Here is a 21,318-nt window from a genome sequence, read left to right on the forward strand (position 1 = left end):
CCGGCTGGTCCAACCTTGCTTTGAGCCTGCGCACTAGCGGCGGTCCCCCAGCCTTTGCTTTCCCAGCTTCAGCTGCCGCGCTTTGATGACGTCAATCTCCTGCGCCGAGGTACGAGCAGGGTGCGCGTGAAGGGGTGCAGGGTGTCTTCTCCCGACGCGTTCCAGTGCCTGTGTGTCCCCTGACCCGACAGTATGAAGGAGACGCCACTCTCAAACTGCGAGCGCCGCTTTCTACTCCGCGCCATCGAAGAGAAAAAGGTAAACCGGGCATTTGGCGCTGCGTGAGCGCTCGGGTAGCGCGGCGGCCCGCAGCCTTCCGGCCTGGGCGCACAGACCTAGCTCTCGCAGGCCCCGGGAGCCCCTGGGGGAGCGGCCGGTGGGTTCCCCCAAGGCCCCAATATTTATTTGGCTCCGGTGGGGTCTTTTCAAGGCTCAGGTCACCCCAGCGACTGTCAGTGCTCGGGCACCTAGTTTCCACTCTCCTACGTGGAGTGGTCAGGATCACACTTACCTCCAAGTGCTTAGCCCAAGGACTGCCTAGCACAGAGTAATCAATATTTGTATTAGGAATAAAGGAATGTTGTGCTTACAGCGGCTGGATGGCAGACAAACCTATGATTATAGGAACATCAAGATCTCATTTGGAACAGATTATGGGTGCTGCATTGTGGAACTTGGAAAAACAAGGTAACAAAGTATTCAAATTAGGTATAAACTCAATAGGGAGAAATTTAAAAGAACTTGATTGACTCAGTTTACAGAGCAGATAAGTCTGGACAGTACTTTGTTTAGCTGCCCAAAATAAATATGTTGTCTTTAATGCAAGACTTTGGGTTTATAGTCACACTTTACATTTTTAATCATGAATATATTTTCTGTCACATGAGTATCACATAGTTCTTTCTGATCTCTGTGAATCATATATACAGCCAGCAGTGATTGCACTGAATTTGTTCCTTGCATTTGTTGTCATTAAGTAGGGCCTACTTTCCTCCTTTTCCTGAGTGACATGAGAATTAGATTTTTAATATTCATTTGGAAGTTGTGAGGATATTGGTCAGATAATGTTGGTGAACCATGCCATAAGAAAACTCTTAGGACGTCTCAAGTTTGCATGCCATCTTGTATCACTAAATATTTGTTTTAGAAAAGAGAAGAAATGGTCATTGACTCTTAAAAATCTGTGGCATAGTAAATATTGTAATAAGAGATTTTTTTTTCCCTGTCATCTCTTTGGTTATGCCAATATGTGTTTTATTTCTGTATGTATTCTACTACTGTACTTTGTAGGTAACTTCAACCTTTAATGATATATCATACTGAACATGTTATTACTCAACGTACTGTAAGACTGGAACTTAATTTTTAGATTTCCTTTTTTTTTTTAATTGGAAAGGAAATACATTTAATTAACAGATTTGTACTTTATCTTTGCAGAGTTCTTGGACAGGTTTCCTGTGAACTTGTTTCTCCAAAACTCAATAGGGCAACAGAAGGTATTCTTTTTTTTAACCTTGAACTCTCTCAGATGGCTGCCCCAGCTTTTGAACCTGGCAGGTATTTAAATCTTTTTCTTAAGCTGCTTTAGCCAGAGGAGAGCCTAACAGGGGTGAGCTATTGTTTTACTGCCTGGTGTTATATTTCATGACATTAGCCCATTCCTGTTTTCATAGGCAGTCAGATCTCTTGGTGAAGTTGAATCGCCTCTTGGAAAGATGTCTCAGAAATTCGAAGTGTATAGACACTGAATCTCTCTGTGTTGTTGCTGGTGAAAAGGTGGGGAATATGCCCAAAATTCTTAATCTTGGGATGAGTATTGTTGATTCATGGATCCCTGTATCTATACTTTCATTCTCAGAGCTTCAGTTAATTCAGTTTTATTCTAGTTCACTTCACTTCACATATTCCCGAGTGCTACCCATAGAACTTTGTGTCATCTCTCTTTGGAGGGACAAAAAAATTGGTGAAAATAGCAACTTGGATTTGTATACACATTTCTTATTCAAAGAACTTGTGGTTTTTCACATATTTTCATTTATTTTCTTATGTTATTTAAGTGAAGTGATAGAAGCAGGTAATGTTTTCCTTTTTTATGGATGAAGAGCTGAAGAACTGATTAAATCCTTCATTTGGATAGGTTTATTGACTTACACAGGGCTGCATAGTGAGTCATTGGTAGTCTGACATGGGAAATATTACTCTCAATATATTGTGCTACTTGATGATATTAGAACTTTATTCTTGATTAGGGTATTTTAACCATCTTTTTGACAGAGAAGTCACTTGGCCTTTCCACATTCCATACTTGAATATAATACTATTTGCATTACTTGTAAGGTTATCATAAATATTGTCAAGTAAAACCTAAGAGTTTGAGGTTTTTAAGTTAGGAGACACAATAAAAATATCATTAAGCTTGGAGTTAGGGGAATCTTAGTACTAAATGTAGAGTGGTTCTGTGTATTTACAGTATATATTTTACTGTTTTCAAATGACTCATAGAAAGGTAAACTACTGGTATTTCAGGTGTTGGTCTGGCTTGACATTTTTCTAAATGTATTTTTATTGATACACTAGAAGGAATAACTGCATGTTTTAACAGCAAGAGAAAAACTTGCACACAGTGTTCCCTTTCCTTATAAGTTATCTCTGGTTGTGACTCTTTAGGATTTACTTCTGTTTTGAATTCACATTCAGGTTTGGCAAATACGTGTGGACCTACATTTGTTAAATCACGATGGAAACATTATTGATGCTGCCAGCATTGCTGCAATTGTAGCCTTATGTCACTTCCGAAGGCCTGATGTCTCTGTCCAGGGAGATGAAGTAACACTGGTAAGCTCCCATGATGTGAGCCAGGCTCCTTCTTATGAATGAATGAATATCCTTGCTGTGCAGACAGCTTGTTTCTAATGAAGTCTTGTTGTAAATGGCAATTAAGTATGTTCTAAAATTTGTTCCCAAGGCAAAAAATATGGTCACAGTTACCTTTGAAATCTCTTAAATCTCCTGTATTAAAGTTTTGTCAATGAAAGCATACCCTATCCTGGTTTTTTTAGAATAGAACTCGATGACTTTGGATTGAGCATTAGATAAAGTGGTTGGTTTATGCTTAGGGGGCATGTGTGAAAAATCATAATTCTCAGTATTTTCACAGTGAGATGCTTGTTCTTACTGTGTGGCAAAAACCCATCAGAAACACCTGGAAGGACTGTTAAAATATATTGCTAGTCTCCATCCTCAGAGTAGAATGGGGATAGGATGTATGAGTTTGTACTTCTGACAGAGTTCCCATGTGATACTGATGTTGCTGGTATAAGGACCACATTTTGAAAACTATGGACCTATACTGTTTACATTGTCCTTTCTTTTGTGCAGAGTATGCCAATTTCAATTTATATAAATTACATGCTAGAATAATGAAAGTGCACTGTGGTGATAATTTGATTCCTGAAGTTATAAAAGGAAACATCAGATGCCCAAATTCTCTAAGATGTCATTCATGATGCTGTTTTTAGGAATTAGACTGGAGCAGACTCTTGAAAGACTTAGAGGTGTAGACAAAGTTTTATTAACAATAGAGACGTGTTCCTTTAGAGAGGGGAGGTGGTATATGGAAGTAAAAAAGAAAGTATAGAGTGATGAGTAGACAAAAAAGACATTGATTAAAAAATACTGTAGAGATATTGCTGGTGGTAAAGTGTTACAGCCATGTTGGAAGAGTTTGGCAGTTTCTTAAAAAGTTAAGTGTAAACTTATACAGCCTAGCAATTCTATATCTAAGAATGTACTCAAGGAGAATGAAAGTATACATTCACTCAAAGACTTTTATGTGAATGTTCATAGCAGCATTATTCATTACAGCCAAAAACTGACAATTAGCCAAATGTTCATCAACTAGTGAATGGAAAAACAAAGTGTGGTATATCCACGCAGTGGAATACTATTCAGCAGTAAAAAGGACCAAACTACCGGTGTGATGTATACTTCAAGGTGGATGGAACATGCTGAGTTGAAAAGAGGCAGATGCAAAAGACTGAAAATTGTTTGATTCCACTTACATGGAATGCCCAGAAAAGGCAGATTTATAGAGATAAAGTATTGATAGATCAGTGGTTGCTTTGGGCTGAGAGTGGGAGTGATAATCAACTGCAAACACACTTAAGGGAATTTGGGGGAGTAATGAGAATGTTTTAAAAACTGAACTGTGGTGATAGTTACTTCACTATATATTTACTAAAAAGTGAATTATTTACTAACAATTAGTGGATTTTATGTTATGTAAATTATACCTCAACAGAGCTTTTTGACAAATACATAAAGTTTTAAGGAAGATGAATGGCAAAGTCAAACAGGTAGTTGCAAAAGAAGTTATTTAGGTACTCACTGAAGATTAAAGGGATTTCATTTTTTATTTTAATATTTGATGTACAGGATGATTTTTTGTCTGTTTATAAGTCAGTGACTGTAATTACTGAAACTTTCATTTTCAAACAGTATACACTTGAGGAGCGTGATCCTGTGCCATTGAGCATCCACCACATGCCCATTTGTGTCAGTTTTGCCTTCTTCCAGCAAGGGTAAGTCTCACCCTGGTCATGGGCTGAAATTATAAATGCAGCTAGGAGCTTTTTTGTTCCATTCAAATGTGCCGTAGGCAAACGAACAAACCCCTTGTTTAATATTAGAGCGCCTTGTAGTTCTTTTCTTTCTCTGTTAAGAGCATTACTTGACAAATGCTCAGAACTGAGAGCTTTCTCAGTAGAAGTGACAAATCCTCCTTTAATGAAGAGACTTCACGTTTTTCTTTTCATGGCATACTTATACGTTTATGAGTTTACCACAGCATGGTAGCGTATCTTTCCTAGAGGTGTACAGATGTTAGGCTCTAATTTTGGAAAGTAGGCTGAGAATGACTGTGGATTAATGGAAGAGGACTTTGGAATATATTTGAGGAGCATATTATATGGAATAGTTGTAGGATAGGAGCGGGTTACAAGGCGGAATGGTTCACAAATGAGAAAAAAAAATCTTGTTTTCCTTCAGCTCTCCAGCAGTTTCTTCACAACTCACTGCTAATTCCTTCTACAACAGAAAACCTGGAATCTTAGGTCCATGTAAGGTGCCTTTAAATGAAAGCTTGAGCCTTAAATCTCTTTAGAAACAAAGAGAGGTATAAATATTTTAGCAATTTTATGACTAAGAACTAGAGAAAAGCTTTCATCTTTCAGTCACTGTAGTATAGAATTTTATTAGAGGGAAATAGACCAGCACTGTCCTGTAGAATTATGACATGAACCATATATGTAATTTTAGTAGCCACATTAAAATGGTAAAAAGAAACAGGTAAAATTAGTTTTAATATTTTATTTTACTTGATATATCTAAAATATTTTAATATGTAATCAATATCTTAAAAATTATTCTTGAGATATTTCACATTCTTTTATTTCTACTAAGTCTTTGAAATCCAGTATTTTATACTAACAGTACATCTTAGTTTGGACTAGCCACATTTCAACGGCTCAGTAACCACACGTGATTAGAGGCTAACATTGGACACTGTAGAAATAGGCAGTGTTTTTTTTGTAATGAGCCATTAGCAGAACCTGGAAGAATTTCAAAGTACAGGATATTAGGGAAACTTTAAAATTAACCAAATTAATGTTATAATAATTCTGTTGTCTCTTTTCACATTAAAGTGACTCAAATTCATAGGCTCAGACCTACACTGTGTTGACCTTATTATAATGCTATCTTTTAAAAATATCCATTAGCTTAAAATTGACAAGCACTCAGCATCAAATTTGTTCAGGTCCATTTAACATTCATTTCAGAACATATTTATTGGTGGATCCCAATGAACGAGAAGAACGTGTAATGGATGGCTTGCTGGTGATTGCCATGAATAAGCATCGAGAGATTTGTACCATCCAATCCAGTGGTGGGATAATGCTGCTAAAAGATCAAGTCAGTGCTTTGATTTGATTAATGTTCCATTAAAGATAGGTCTCTTCTTTTTAGAAGCTTTTTTGTGTTTTTTAACTAAAATCCAACAGATATTTTCAATGATCGATTCTCGGATCTGTTAGAATCTGGTTTCAGTACTGTCTGTTGACTTGTGGCTACAAGGTACCCTCCTTCCTCCCTTGCTTCTCCCGTGGATGGCCCTCCAGAGTCTACCCCCTCTAGATGGAGAAATACTCTTTTCCTTCCAGTGAGGAAAGAGATTTATATCCTTTCCCCCTCCCCTTCCCCTTCCTTCCCCTTCCCCTTCCCCGCGTTGGGTCTTCGGTGCTGCGAGTGGGCTTTTCTCTAGTTGCGGTGAGCAGGGGCTACTCTTCATTGCGGTGCGCGGGCTTCTCATTGCAGTGGCTTCTCTTGTTTCAGAGCACGGGCTCTAGGTGCGCGGGCTTCAGTAGTTGTGGCACCGGGCTCTAGAGCGCAGGCTCAGTAGTTGTGGCACACGGGCTTAGTTGCTCCGCGGCATGTGGTATCTTCCCGGAACTGGGATCCAACCTGTGTCCCCTGCATTGGCAGGGGGATTCTTAACCACCGCACCACCAGGGAAGTCCGTATATCCCTATTTTTCTTTAAAGTGTCAGAAAGTAGAAATTATGTAAAAAGATAGTTTTACTTTTGGAATTTGGGTACAGTGAGCAGAAGTTCTCAAATCCAGCTACGTATAAGATTCACATGGGGACTTTTAGAAAATAGATTGCCATGTACCACATGGTGCAGCTGGTTAGGAGCACAGAGACTACTTAATTGGAACTCCAGCTCTTCCTTATACTAACTGACGTCACTTTGGCAGATGGTTTCATATTTTTGTGCTTCAATCTCTTTATCTGTAAAATAGTAAATAATCTTAATGTCAACACCTTCTTGTTAGAATATAAGGATAGATATGGATATATTGTACTGTATAGCATAAATTAAGTGTGCAGTAAATGTTAGTTTCTGTTATCATCATTGTCATTATTACCAGCATCATGACCACTGCCAGATCCCTATTTCCAGCGATTCTGATCCATTAGGTCCCTGAGGCCTGGGAATCTTTGCTTTATACAAGCTTTCCGGGGGACACTGTGCAGCCCTGTCTTGAACAGAGCTATGGATCACTCACAGAAAGGAAATTAGTGTATCTGTGGCCTCTTCAGTGGTATCTTCTACATTGTCATAGAAAAGTTTTTGGGTCAGTTCCCTTAACATTTAAAAATAGCTCTCACATCTTGCCTTAATTTGTGTTTACAGTGTATTATTTTCATATTTGAAAAAAAAAGTAAGGCTTAAATTGCAAAAGTAGAAAAACTAATCTCATGTTTTTAGTTTTGTTAGAGAAAGCTATTTGATTTGTTGTCTTTAAATAACAGAGTTCACTTTTATAAATAGGTTTTGAGATGTAGTAAAATAGCTGGTGTGAAGGTAGCAGAAATTACAGAGCTAATACAGAAAGCTTTGGAGAACGACCAGAAAGTTAGGTAAGTTTGATTTTTTTAGAACTGAATGGTCTTGTTATAGATTTTTCTGTTGAGGATTTTTCTCGCACAAGCATAACTATAGAGTTTTTACACTCAGTCTTTCTTTATCTGTTCATCTCAGTTGAATATACTAAATGTTTTTTGAAAGTTGATTGAACTATTTATTGTATTCCAGTTTACACATAATCTGTATTAAAAAGCCACATAATATTTTTCGTTTAAAAAGTTAACATTTTCTTAGGAAAAAAAGAATCCAGTAGCTCCTGTTAACAGAAAGAATACAAACTGGGGTTGGTTCCCATCTCTTCTTACTGTGTGACATTAAGCAACAGCTATGTCTCAGCACTTCAGTGTCTTCTGTAATATGGGAGGTTAATGCCTACCTGGTGGGGCTGGTTTGAGGATTGAGAATAATATGCTTTAAGTACATAGCACATGCTTGGCACACGATTTAATAAATGGTTAATTATAGTAACTTTTTATTATCTCACTTGATAGGCATAATAAATTGGTGGGGTTTAGTCAAATAGTTTCTCATCCAATATTTCTCATCTATCAAAAGGATAAAATAGTTAACTTTTTTTTCCCTTCCTGTCTTCTCTCCCATCTCTCATTCCCCCTTCCCCCACAACTCCCCCAAAAAACCCACACAGGAAAGAAGGTGGAAAGTTTGGCTTTGCAGAATCTATAGCAAATCAAAGGATCACAGCATTTAGAATGGAAAAGGCCCCTGTTGATACCTCCGATGTAGAGGAGAAAGCAGAAGAAATCATCTCTGAAGCTGAACCTCCTTCAGAAGTGTATCTTTACTGGGTGTTTTTGGTAAAAACAAGAAGATTCATAACACTTTGGGCATTATTAGGGCTATGTGAAGCGTGTGCATACGGAAATTTGTTTTCTGAAACACTGTACTTTGTTAGAAAAAAACATTTAAGATATAAGACAAGATAGTGATGAGTCATATTAAATTGATGGTGTAACATCTACCTTCTCTTCAGCTATCCTACCAAAACCAGAAAAGTCTCTTACTTTAAGAACCAATTTACAGCATTTCATTTTCCTTTGGAAAACTGTTCTCTAATCTCACTGGCATGGTCAGACACTATACATTACACATTGTTCTTTTATTTTTTAATAAATTTACTTACTTATGTATTTATTTTTGGCTGCGTTGGGTCTTCGTTGCTGCATGCGGGCTTTCTCTAGTTGTGGCGAGCAGGGGCTACTCTCCGTTGTGGTGCACGGGCTTCTTATTGCGGTGGCTTCTCTTGCTGCGGAGCACGGGCTCTAGGCGCTCGGGCTTCAGTAGCTGTGGCTCGCGGGCTCTAGAGCGCAGGCTCAGTAGTTGTGGTGCACGGGCTTAGTTGCTCTGCAGCATGCGGGATCTTCCCGGACCAGGGCTCAAACCCATGTCCCCCTGCATTGGCACGCGGATTCTTAACCACTGCGCCACCAGGGAAGTCCCCACATTGTTCCTGAAGTTCATTCACCAGATTTATTACTGCAACTAAAATGTTCAGAGCGAGTGTGTCTCTTGATATTTCTCACCCATTGTGTCCATAAAATCTTAACCTGAGTTATACACTATTTCTTCTTCACTGTTCAGCCATCCATAGTATAGCTATTAGTAAATTTTTTCCTAATAATTTGAGGCACACTTCAGTCAATCTTAAAGGAAGAAAACTTTCATTCTAATCATCTTCTGCACTGCATCAAATAGCAGTATTTTTGTTATTCAGTTTTCTTAACTTGCTAAGTGTTTCGAAACCTGTGCTGTGGACTCCTGGAACCGCCCAAATTGGAGAGGGAATAGAAAACTCCTGGGGTGATCTTGAAGACTCTGAGAAGGAAGACGAAGATGAAGGTGGCAGTGATGAAGCTATCATTCTTGATAGTATAAAAATGGACACGGGAGAAGTCTCTAATATTGGAAGCCAAGGTATGTGATACTTTATGGTTATATGTAATATATATATATATATGTATATCCCTATTTTAGGAATCTTATTTTTATATTAGCAGTTACTTTTTTAGAGGGGCTAAATATTTTGTAATTTAAATTTCAACTAAACTGTTGAGGCTAACTGCAAGAATATGCTTATCTTTGAGGAATAGTGGTATTCTTTGGTATGTGAAGGGAGTGGCATTTTTTATTTTAAAGTTGTTGTTTTTTTTTTTTTTTTATCTTATCTGGGCCAGTTTTAAGGGGATGAGTTTCCTAAAATCTCATTCCTGTGTGCTGTTTTTTCTTTGTATAGTTTCTAGACTCAAACATAAAAAGGCAATATCATAACATATATTAGAGTAGTGCCATCCACAGAACTTTCTGCAGTGTTAGAAATGTTGTCTCTACACTGTCCAGCATAGTAGCCACTAGCCACATGTAGCTACTGAGCAGTGAAATGTGGCTTGTGTGAACTGAATTCTAAATTTTAATAAATCAAACAAGGAAGGATCTAGGAAGTAGGTTGTTGGAGAACTAAAGGATGCAGCTACTAAATCTGGCTGAGAAAATAGTGAAGGTGATACTGTTTCAGTGTGTAATGCATATACCTGCCTGCCTTCAAAGAAGGAGAATATTGCCTGTAAATATTACTGAGAACATGCTGGGGGTTTTTGTAAGACAAAAAAAAAAAAAAAAAATCCCCATTAATTGGGACCCTTATTCAGCTTCCCCAGTGGTTACTTCTATTTAGTATTATTCTTCCAGACCTCGTTCCATGTATTTACTATATATTTACACCAACATAAGCTGCTTAAACACAGGGACTATTTATTGATAGATGTTACTTTTTTTTTTTAAACTCCATATGCCTTTATATATTTGTGAAATTTTTCTATTAGGGAGAAAGTAATTGAAAACTCTATTTAAATATAAAGAATTAATGTAATAAGTCTCATGGGGAAAATGGGCAAAAGAATAGAAACAGACGTTTCTGTTCTTTTGCCTATTTTTTGTTTCTGTTCCTATTTGTATATGCATTCTCAAATACAAACGGCCAGGAACACATTGGCAAGGGTGTATAGGAAAATGGGTTAATATACTATTCTTGGAGTGTAAATTGAAACGTTTCTGGAGGGATCTGGCAAAAATGTCTTTCGGAAGGTATATGCCTTTTGACCTAGTAATTCTTCTAGGTATTTTTCCTTCTAGTGTTGTTTATAGTAGGGAGAAATTTAAAATCTAGATCTTCAAAATTAACAAATTCAAAGAGTAGCACAAGGAATTCAGTTGGCATATTGACTTGTTTCCAAATTGGTTCTATAAGATGCTCTATGTGTGTGTGTATAGTGTGTGTGTGTGTATATATATATACACACACACACACACACCTGTATGTAGAATTATCCCCCTCACTTTAATTCTATTAAAGAAGCACACATAAGGTTTTTCAGAGCTCCAAGGAATAACCTCAAGGAAGGGAAGAACCAAATAGTACATCTGTAAGCCTCCACCCAAAATGCTGTTTGGGCTCTCTATCTGAAACTTATATTCCTTTCTTAACATTTTCTTAAAAGATGCCCCTATAGTGCTCTCAGACAGTGAAGAAGAAGAAATGATCATTTTAGAACCAGATAAGAATCCGAAGAAAATAAGGTAACAAATTTCTGGTTTATTTCAAATGTATACATATACTCAAGACTTTTTAGAAGCTTGCTCTCTGGGTTTCTTCAACCTGAGATTTATAGAATTAGGTCTGTAAAACTGCTTGGATGCCTTTCAAGGTTACAGTATTCTTCTGTCATAGTTGGCAAAAGTAAGCTCCTAGTACTAATACTGTTAAAACTTGTTAATTTACTTTGTTCACAGAACACAGACCATCAGTGCAACACAAGTAAAAGCACCAAGTAAAAAGCCAGTGAAAAAGAGAAAAAAGAAGAGAGCTGCTAATTAAAGTTCACATAGTTGTATATTTGTATATAACTATTAAAAAGGTATTTATTCAGTGCTAACAACCTTGGGTATTATTCACAAACCCATTATAGAATCTAGTTCTTTATACAGTTTTTTACATTATGCTTTAAAATAAACGTCTGGAGGACTCTTTAAAACAGGTTTTAAATAACTGTCACTTTGGTAGGTCAAATGTAGTAAAAGTTGATGAATGAAAAAGCATTTTCATAGTGTGTACAAAGACCTGAAAGAGTCTTCTTAGATTATGCCCAAGTCATACAGTTGGCCCAGTTCCTTACGGAGGTGAATGTCATCACCTGTGTGTTGGAAGGAGAAGCCTTCCCAGTCCCCATGCTTTAATAAACCAAATTAATTTTTGAGTGAAATCCTGAAGTCAAATTTTTACCTCAAATTAAATTTGACTTACAAACCAAATTTTCCAAATCAATTTATTTCTTATTATCCTGACAGCTGGCATCATTAATACTTTAACAAAAACCACTTAAAATTAGCCAAATATCTAAGATAGTTACATGTACAAAAGATATACAAATTAAAACCATTTAAAAAGTAATAGATACCATAATTTGTACTTGACCATAACTTCTGTATTCAGAAATGATTGTAAAATTAAAACCTAAGATAAAATCTGTACACCATATACTTTGAGTGATTTACATCCTAGAAAACAAAGGCAGTCTTTCACTGTTACACATTTAGTGTCTCTGGTGGGTTGAGGAGAGAAACACCATGATACCTGTAAGCAGGGAAAAAAAAAATCCATTTTTAGTAAACATTCATTGGGTGAAACAGATTACGGAATGAAACATATACTAGGAACTCACAAATGCTATTTCTGTCTACTTGAATTAATGGTTATAAAACCATATAGTCTGGTCCCCAACACTTGCATGCATGCCCCCCGTTCCTCTCCCCTCTTCTCCCTCAAATACAGGACAGAAGCTCAAAACACATGGCTGCTAAGAGAACAGTTGCTTAAGGAGGCTGTGCCTGATTTGTGAATCCCTTAAATAAAGTTAAAATGTCAAGGATCTCTGAACCGTACGATAGCCTGGAAAAGCAAGCTTCTTTGGTATCTACTGCTGTTAATTCTTACTTTGAGTTTTTGTACTTTTCTCTTATTGACTGTTGTGCATGCCGTGGAGCTCTGAGGTAGGTCTGGTGAAGGTCCATGAGACAAGGCTTTAGAGTTTCCAGCGTATATCCAGTCTTTTGTACTAATGATTCAGGCTGCAGGAGGAAGGACGGAACCACTGAGTTTTGTTTTTAGTAACAGACACTGAATACAAGTTAGTAGTTGGCATTAAGCTTGAGTTTTGTTAAACTTCAGTCCTAACACCTCCAACTAACATCTTCCAGTTTTCTCAAGCTCTGTTTGCTAACTTCGATCAATTTTTACTATTTTCCTTGCCAGCAGCAAGTCTTATGGCCTGAATTCTTTAAGCACACCTTTCAAATCCAAGTATTAATAGTAAGCAAGCTTTCTACCTAACAACACATGCTATTAAACAGGTAAGACAAAACGCTTTAAACAGTGTAGGTGATTGAATAGCTCTTCCAGTTCAGTACATCTAGACAACTGTCAGTTGTCTAGGACAGTTATTTAACCTATCTGGCACAAGCATTTACAGCACAAGGTGGCTGTGTGAGGACGTCGTCATACATACCCAGCTTTGTCCCGTGACAGTGTAGAGTGCTAAATGGAAGGCCGCTGCGGCGATAACTGATGGCAAATACTTTAGATATGGGTCAGCATCTATCAAACTTAACTCTCCCAAAAACTGGAATGAAAAAGTAAATATGCTTTATGATCATAAGAGCTCTGGAATTCAAACCTCAAATCCTTACCTTCTGACCGAATATTTTGCTGTCTTTAAGACTGGCTCTGTAGCAACCATCGCCACATCTTTAAATATATCCACTACCGTGTTTTGCTTCATTCTCATCCTGTATTTTTCCTCCTTTAACAGCTTTAAAAACAACTCTGCTGGCTACCATTTCCCAAGACTTCATCCTCATACCACTATTCCTAGTGCTTTCTCCATTTATGTTTTCTTTTGCCAATGATAGGCTTTCTTTCATACTGCAGCACTAACCTGTCCCCAGAATACTAAATCCCTTGACCAAGGCTGTATAATGAAACTAGAGCTTGCCCCTAATTGTGACCTTAGAATCTTCATTCAACAAAATGAAAAGAACTTACCATTGCTAAACTTTCAACTTTGCAGTTTGCAGACTGCTGGTGCAGAAAGTACTGGGTAAGAAACTGATTTATTGTTGGTGCAGCTAAGTCAAAAGCAAGGACTTTCAAAACTAGGTGCTCCATTCTCAGAACTTGTTTCTTGGTATAAGTGTCATCTGTAATGTATACAAATTCTGCTACTTCTGGGGGGTATATTTCTTCAAACTTTCTACAATGAAAGGAGTTTTAAGTAATCAGTCCTTTTATAAGAAAAGCAAGCTTGTTTATCCCGACTTGAAATCCCTTAAGCAGAATAAATGGAACGAATCCAAAACCAGTTGCCTGTTTCCACTGATACTTGACCATTTCTAGCCAAGACTACGTAAATGCTAATTAAAAGCCCCAAATATTTCTCCCACTTCAAAGGAAATAAGTGAGAGACTGACTTCCCAAGATGGGAACAATGCCAGAGTTCACCAAGTAACTGAAAATGTAGGAAATTTCCTTAGAAAAATAAATAATTTACATTTTAGTTTTCATGTCTTAATGGAGAAAAGATTTTGCTTATATACCAGAAAGTACTTTAAAGTGGAAGGAACCACTCTGTAACCTAGTCCTGGTGTATTAAAATGTCACCAGTCTGTAGGTTCATTCAAGGTGCCCTGAAATCCAGATCTAGGAAAATTAATGTCCTTAATTTAAAAAGTTTCATCCACTCCACCATCCCTAAAGTAGTTGCTGACTCCCTGCCTTGTATAGTATGTTAAAATGTCACACTTTAAAAGATCACAATTTCTTCCCTACACAGAAATACTACTAATCACTTTTAACCCAACAAACCAAGTTGTACTTACGAGGCTAACAGCATAGCAGCAGTGCCCACAAGCTGAAGTTTTCCTCTCAACACAGACATTGATGAAAGAAACCTATCAATGTAGTTCACAGCCAAATGCAGGGTCTCATTCTGTAGTTTATATTCTTCTCCTACTTCAACTAACCAGTCCACGAGGATAGCCCTCATACTGTTAGTAATGTCTGGCTGTTTCTTCATGTAACCCACTTTAGGCTTACATTTAACCTGTTGAGAAGGTTACTTAGTATAGTGTTAAAACTGCAGTTAGATTATTTTACCATTTACAGATGCTGCCTATATGCTAGAAACTTAAGTATAGCATTAGAGTAATTCACTGGCAGTTAAAAAACTTAAAAACATTATCCTCTTAATTTCCTTTCACCACAGTGAACAAATAGTATAAAAAGTAGATTCAGAGAGTCTTTACCTCCATTTCCCTAAGGTATGTGTGAATGTCCTCATGGTAGTCTGGTACTTCATTAACACTCACTGGCTTTTCATCTTCCAATACAATTGACATATCCATAGTATGTGGTGACTCTGGGAGAATTCAAAAGTACAGTGAAGTTCACTTTTCATTTTCGACTTAATTTAAGAGCTAAAAGTGATTGCCCTTGTAAGGAGTCCCAAACTACCAATGTGTTTATTTCATCCAACTAAAAGAGCTTGTTATGACAAAGTACATAGAAGATTTAACTCTGATTTTAGTACCTATGTCCACTTACTTTTGGAATGATTTTAATTAACAAGAAAAAGTACTGACAAACCATTAACAGGAAAATGAGTTTGAGGAGCAGGTATTATGTTGAACTATCATTCATCTCCCATGACAGGAGTACACTGGTTTTGCTAGGACAAAGTTAAAATCCAAGTTTTGAGATATCTAGGATTTGTCATAAGAGAGTTTGCAGACCCCTAAGTCTAACCTATTCAAAGCACAATCCAGGCAATAACTAGAAGTAGGGCTAACAAGTGTGCTAAAGAGAAACTCAGATTTGTTATGGGCAGTTCAAACACATTAACACTAAAATCATTTATGATTCTTTTTTGGTAAATTTAAATTATCTTTGAAGGCAAAAAATATCATCCATTATTCTTTTTACTTCAAGGTTTGAGGTTAAAATTTACTGCAGATTTTAAATAAAAATACACCAATTATTTTATTTCCATAGGACTTCCCTGCTACACCTCTCATCCATAGAACTAAAGCTGAGATTGAATTTAGTGAGCTGTCCAGTGACTCGATAGCCTGATGGTAAAGAAGCAGCACAAACTGTAGTCAGAGTTGTCTATAGCAGCTACTCTGACTCACAGGAGGACAATGTCCCTCTCTGGTAACAGACAATCACTTAGACTGATTTTACAGAAACAGTTTTAAAGGTGGAAGAGATGTTGGCTATCTCAATATTTAAAGCTGCATTCTCAAATAGCACTCTATTTGAGAATGGTATGTACAAAGTGAGTCTTAAGAATACAACTGAAATATATTCTCCCAATCAAGCAAACATTTCCAGGGTCAGATTAAAATAAGTCTGAGATCTAATGAAATTGATGTAATTAGCCGTGTACCAGAAGGAGCACGGGATTAGGATCCTTTTGTAGGTCACTAGGTCTTGCATTAGCTGTGAGGCCTGAGATAAGTCACACCCTTTCTAAACTTGTTACATTAAACCTAACTCGTAGTTAAGGATCAGGTAAGATAATGTTCTGAAAAGCAAAATTTCATTAATCCAGTCTATTCAGTAATTATGATTACATTGATTTGATAACAAATTTTCTTTAAAACTTACCAAAACTACCATCCATTGGGTAATCAAGAGGGACCAGTGGTTTTCTTGGTCCTGGTAAAGTAACAGCTGAGTTAAAAGCCAAGACATCTTCACCTTCTGGTTTTTTAGATTCAGCTGGCCTCTTCTGAGCCTCTTCCTCTGCTGCATCCACGTGAATGGTAAACGCAGGCTGCTGGCTGTTTGCTTTCCAGGCAGGAACGGTGACATGCTCATCATTTACAGGAAGATCCTTAAGAGGTGCAACCTAAAAAATAAATAACTGGCTTTGAGCTTATTAAGTGGAATTTTGTTCTGCTTTCATCCCCTTACACTGCATTTACTCCCAATAGCTCTATCAGGAAAATTAAACTTTAGGGGGAAAAATCCAGACAAGGAAATTTGAGTAGTCGGAGAAAGAAGGGATGTTCCAATTTGTCACAGGCATTCCTGCAAGAGTTTTAGAGTCACACTAAGTGGAATTAGGCAAAACTCATCAAGGCCACGAGATGGGCGGAGTGGCAGGCCGAAAAATGCCAAATTTAGGAGAGATGGCAAAAAAGTGGTTTACCTCTTTCGCCCCAGGGTGGAGCAACAGAGCAAATTCGGTAAGATGGCGGAATTGACCAAAAGCAAAGTATTTTTTATACCCTTTCCTAAAGCGGAGGTAATCTCTTAACCATATGGGGAGGATGAAGGAAGTCCGAGCAGCGGCTGGGGCTTAAAAGCAGGGAAAGGCGTGGAGGCGGGCAAAGACCATACTCATGTTGTAGGGCTTGGTTTGACTTCGTTATCTATAGAAAAATACTCCCAGTGGAGGAGAGCGGACAGGCAGCACAAACGCATTGTGCTGGCAGGGAGAGTAATGGGAGAAACTAATGGGAGTAATGTGGCATCCTACACTCCAGAAAACCAGGGATCAAGGGACTCCAGGTCCTGGCCTTCCGCGAAAAGGCCAGAGGATGCTTTCTCGCCACTCTCCTCTGCCGGCTAAACCCATGCAAAACTCCCGCTCGGTCCACCCTCCTGCAGATACGGCTCACTGCTTTACCCGTCGCGTCTTAGGCCTCTGCTGCGGCGCTGGTCCCCGCGAGTTCCCGGCCTTCAGTACCGCCAGCCCAGCGCGGGTCCGGGGCTGCTGGGTGGGTGCCGCCTTCTCGGGGTTGATGTTCTCCTGGTTCTCCTGGTCCTCCTGGAGCGCCGTCTGCTGCAATGTTAACAGCGCCGAGCCTGCCTCGCGGGCCGCAGGCCCGGGCGCGGAGCTGCCCAACATCACTGCTCCCGGGGGCGAGGCGGGATCAGCCTGCGGCGCCAAGCAGCGTGCACTGCGTCCCGCCGACCAGCCTAGGTACACTCCAGCCGTACCCGCCCGCCGCAGCTCGGGCCAGCCTGCCCACCCGCTGGCCCGCTCGGGATCGTGTAGGACCGAGGAGGTTGCGAAAGGCGGAGGCAGGCACTGCCGGGCGTGGAGGGCCAAGGACGCCCCCGAAACGAAGCGAGCAGCCCGCCGGAGCGGCGGCTGTTCATGCAGTTCAAGTATCCCGCGACTATTGAAATGGACCAATGAAAAGAGCCGAGGCCCGTGACGTCACTCGGGGCGACGTGGTCGCAAGCGAGTGAAGGCGGCTGCGAAGGCAACCGAGCAGGGGCGGAGCGGGGCGAAGAGATGTCGAACGGCGGCAGGAGGAAGTACGCGCGCCCGGCGGAGAGGCGGGGCCTAAGTCTACTGTGACTTTAAACAGGGCCACTAGGCGGTCCCTGTCTCGGGGCAAGGGCTGTCTCTAGGATAAACTGAATTAAACTTTAACAATTAGTAGCGGGCCGCCCCGGCCTTCTGCCCTAGGACCTCCAGTTAGCTTGAATGACTAGTTTCTCAAGGTCTAAAATCTGATCCGGCCACATACTGGCCTGGTGGTCCTGTTCAAGTTATTCAGTGTCTCCAATTCTCAATTTTCCTATCTGTTAATTGGGAATAATATCTACGCGTTATACAGTTGTCGTTAGTATTAAATAACGTGCATAAATCATTTAACACGCTGCTTATGTAACTGATATAATATTGGAAGACTATAATGTCATCTTACCATTTAGGTGTTTCTTCACAGTCTTATGCTTTTTATTTTTCCTAATGAAGATGCAATTAATTTAAAGTGCCACCTTGAACTACTGTTGATATATGTAACAAACAGTAATGTACTACAAGAAATTCAACTAGACAGTCATTAATTTTTATCTCTTTTTTTCCCCAAGGTGTGGCAGCCAACAAAAAGCACGGAGTAAAATTCGAGTGACCTAGATATAATTCTGTGTTCCATTTAGAAATGAAGGTTGTTTAAACATAGTAAAAACAATATGACCTTATAAAAGTAAAACTCTCGGGCTTCCCTGGGGGCGCAGTGGTTGAGAATCTGCCTGCCAATGCAGGGCACACGGGTTCGAGCCCTGGTCTGGTAGGATCCCACATGCCACGGAGCAACTGGGCCCGTGAGCCACAATTACTGAGCCTGCACGTCTGGAGCCTGTGCTCCGCAACAAGAGAGGCCGCAATGGTGAGAGGCCCGCGCACCGCGATGAAGAGTGGTCCCCACTTGCCGCAACTGGAGAAAGCCCTCGCACAGAAACAAAGACTCAACACAGTCATAAATAAATAAAAGAACGTGAATTTCTAAATAAATAAATAAATAAATAATAATAAACTCGCAGCAGATTGATGAAGAGGCATCCTGCTATACCCGTTATTGTAGTTATAAAAAAAAAAAAAAGTAAAACTCTCTTAGCAATATGTGCCTTTAACAAATTTTCACATTTAATATACAACAAGGCTTGCACATAACTAATAAATATAATGGTATATAATTAAGGAGCACTGTTGTTTTCCAACAAATTCATAAGTGTGCCCTTCTTGAAAACACACAGAATAATTTATTTTCTATTATAATCCTTATGCTATTTTAAACAACCTTTAAGTACAATATTCACCTGAATATGAATAAAATATGAATTAAGATTAATGACTTCCATAGCCTTAAAGTCATATTTCCCTCCATTTATGATAAAAAAGAAATCAGTGGATATTAATGCAGGAAAATCTAAGAAGCTGTCACTATTTCGACACTATTCACATGTAGTACACTTGTATAGCCCTACTGGTTACAGCACATCAAGTTAAGATCCCCCCCAGTCTGTGCAAGCTCTGCTGATTTCCCTGGCCAACTCAAGTATTTTACAAACTGAGCATGGGTCACAAAACATCACCAAGTAACAGCAAAATCAGTTGTAAATCAATCTCAATTCCTAAAACAAAATTTATGTTATTTCCCCTGGTTGACAACATACATAGTAACCAGAACGCAATCCAGGCACCAGAACTTGGGTTCCACCTTTACAAAATAATAGCATGTCCTCTTAAACAGCTAACCTCACTGAGAATCAGTTTTCTTACATGATTTGACAAAATAATCAATATATGTTGTCAAGATCAAATGAGGAGGGACTTCCCTGGTGGCGCAGTGGTTAAGAATCCGCCTGCCAATGCCGGAGACACGGGTTCGATCCCTGGTCCAGGAAGATCCCACATGCCGCGGAGCAACTAAGCCCGTGTACCACAACTACTGAGCCTGTGCTCTAGAGCCCGTGAGCCACAACTACTGAAGCCTGCGCACCTAGAGCCCATGCTCCACAACAAGAGAAGCCACTGCAACGAGAAGCCTGCACACCACAACGAAGAGTAGCCCCCACTCACCGCAACTAGAGAAAGCCCGCACACAGCAACGAAGACCCAAAGCAGCCAAAAATAAATTAATTAAAAGAAAAAAGATCAAATGAGGTAACATATGTAAATACATTTTGAAAACTGTAAAGCAGTTTATACATATGTGTGTTAACTTATTAAATATTTGAATATATTCTTATTTTCCAAATAATAGTTCTCGATTATTATAAACATTATAATTATAATTATTTTATATGATTACTATAAAACATCCACTTGAAAAAAATTCATTAAAATCCCTTATAATCATTCCACTTGTTTTAAAAATAAAAATTCTCTTTATTTTTAAAAAGTTCCATTTGTCAAAAAAATAGAAGCATTACTAAAAAAAAGTCATACCTCATATATTTTTAGATAATATTAAAAAACGCACTTGAAATAAAAGTATATACAGTTAGCTTGCAATTCTGTTTTAACATTTTTCATTTAAACATACAACTTCTTTGGAACTTTACCTTATTTATATTTCATGCAGCATCAAAGAAAGCAATCAATGCATTTTGGTCATAACTGTCCAGAATCTCCAGTAAAAGAGGCACTTTGGTTTTTACATTGGTGCCTTTGAATTTGAACTTATCTATGAAAAGATCGGTGATCATGCCTATAAAGAAAAAATGTTAAGTTTCTGTCATTGATTAATTCTATTAATGACACATTATTTAATGAAAGTAAGCGACTGCTTGAGAATCTATTTCTAAGCACCTGTAATTCCATTATTTAACATACAGAAATCCGAAAGGATTGATGCATTAAAAAATATTTGGGGGGGATTTTAAGGCAAGTTTCAAAATATAAATCATTTGGCTAATAACCCTCTTAACAATTGGTTATAAGCTATTAATTCAGACAATCAACTGCTGGCCAGTTTTGAACTGCTATTGGTATATATAAAATTACAACAAGTGGGTTTTTTTTTTTTTCCACCAGGCTGACCATTTTGACATAGTGTAGACATATTCTGTTCATAACAGCTTTATCTGAATTAAAATATCCCATCTATATGTTGACCATTCTTAGGATTTGACTTGAAGGCAAATATTTCTAGTTTCAAAGATCTGGGCAAATTATTTCACCTTTCACTTTTTGCATATATATAGTGGGAATAATTCAAGCTATCAATCTTTTATCCAAAACTCTTGATGCAAGATGTGTTTCAGAATTTTTCATATTTTAGGAAGATAATAAAAGGAATATGCCATAATATACCATATATATGGCATAATACCCATGGAAAGTGAGTGGCAGCATCTGGTAACAAAACATAACATATCTGCAACAAAATATATGAATATTCATACTAAGTGGAATAAAAAAACTATAAATAACCTCGTATCAGTTTAAGTGAGGT

General features: G+C 38.4%; 3 protein-coding genes across 7 annotated transcripts in view; 1 reads left to right on the forward strand and 2 right to left on the reverse strand.

Annotated features, from left to right (window-relative positions):
* The first annotated feature begins 89 nt into the window (after positions 1-89).
* On the forward strand, positions 90-16,496 carry EXOSC9 (exosome component 9). 3 transcript variants are annotated; one of them, XM_036852280.1, is made up of 13 exons: positions 90-258; positions 593-687; positions 1,438-1,557; positions 1,674-1,776; positions 2,698-2,835; positions 4,498-4,580; positions 5,838-5,970; positions 7,393-7,481; positions 8,135-8,281; positions 9,239-9,420; positions 11,001-11,079; positions 11,293-11,417; positions 12,332-12,438. In XM_036852280.1, the coding sequence occupies exons 1-12, from the start codon at positions 193-195 to the stop codon at positions 11,375-11,377; spliced, it is 1,320 nt and encodes a 439-aa protein (XP_036708175.1). In that variant the 5' UTR covers positions 90-192; the 3' UTR covers positions 11,378-11,417; positions 12,332-12,438. The 3 variants fall into 3 exon arrangements, with proteins under 3 accessions (XP_036708175.1, XP_036708176.1, XP_036708174.1); XM_036852281.1 differs by lacking the exon at positions 12,332-12,438 and adding an exon at positions 16,331-16,496 and having other exon boundaries at positions 91-258; XM_036852279.1 differs by lacking the exon at positions 12,332-12,438 and having other exon boundaries at positions 91-258; positions 11,293-11,435.
* CCNA2 (cyclin A2) lies at positions 11,812-17,730 on the reverse strand. Its single transcript, XM_036852282.1, has 8 exons — positions 17,250-17,730; positions 16,223-16,466; positions 14,860-14,972; positions 14,434-14,657; positions 13,601-13,808; positions 13,065-13,178; positions 12,494-12,627; positions 11,812-12,133 (listed from the first exon to the last, which is right to left on the reverse strand). Exons 1-8 carry the CDS (start codon positions 17,469-17,471, stop codon positions 12,085-12,087), a joined length of 1,308 nt encoding a protein of 435 aa, XP_036708177.1. The 5' UTR covers positions 17,472-17,730; the 3' UTR covers positions 11,812-12,084.
* Positions 17,731-18,085: 355 nt separating this feature from the next.
* BBS7 (Bardet-Biedl syndrome 7) overlaps positions 18,086-21,318 on the reverse strand; it is a 44,604-nt gene continuing 41,371 nt past the window's right edge. The window contains exons 19-20 of one of the 3 annotated variants that reach the window (XM_036852278.1): positions 20,426-20,571; positions 18,086-18,157 (exon numbers count right to left, since the gene is read on the reverse strand). In XM_036852278.1, the coding sequence (XP_036708173.1) occupies positions 20,438-20,571 (134 nt within the window). In that variant the 3' untranslated portion in view covers positions 18,086-18,157; positions 20,426-20,437. Of the gene's footprint in view, positions 18,158-19,906; positions 19,946-20,232; positions 20,572-21,318 lie in introns of those variants that run through there. The other 2 variants (XM_036852277.1, XM_036852276.1) reach the window with 2 other exon arrangements.

This window comes from Balaenoptera musculus, chromosome 5 (genome assembly GCF_009873245.2).
Source record: "Balaenoptera musculus isolate JJ_BM4_2016_0621 chromosome 5, mBalMus1.pri.v3, whole genome shotgun sequence".
In the NCBI taxonomy this organism is placed as follows: domain Eukaryota; kingdom Metazoa; phylum Chordata; class Mammalia; order Artiodactyla; family Balaenopteridae; genus Balaenoptera; species Balaenoptera musculus.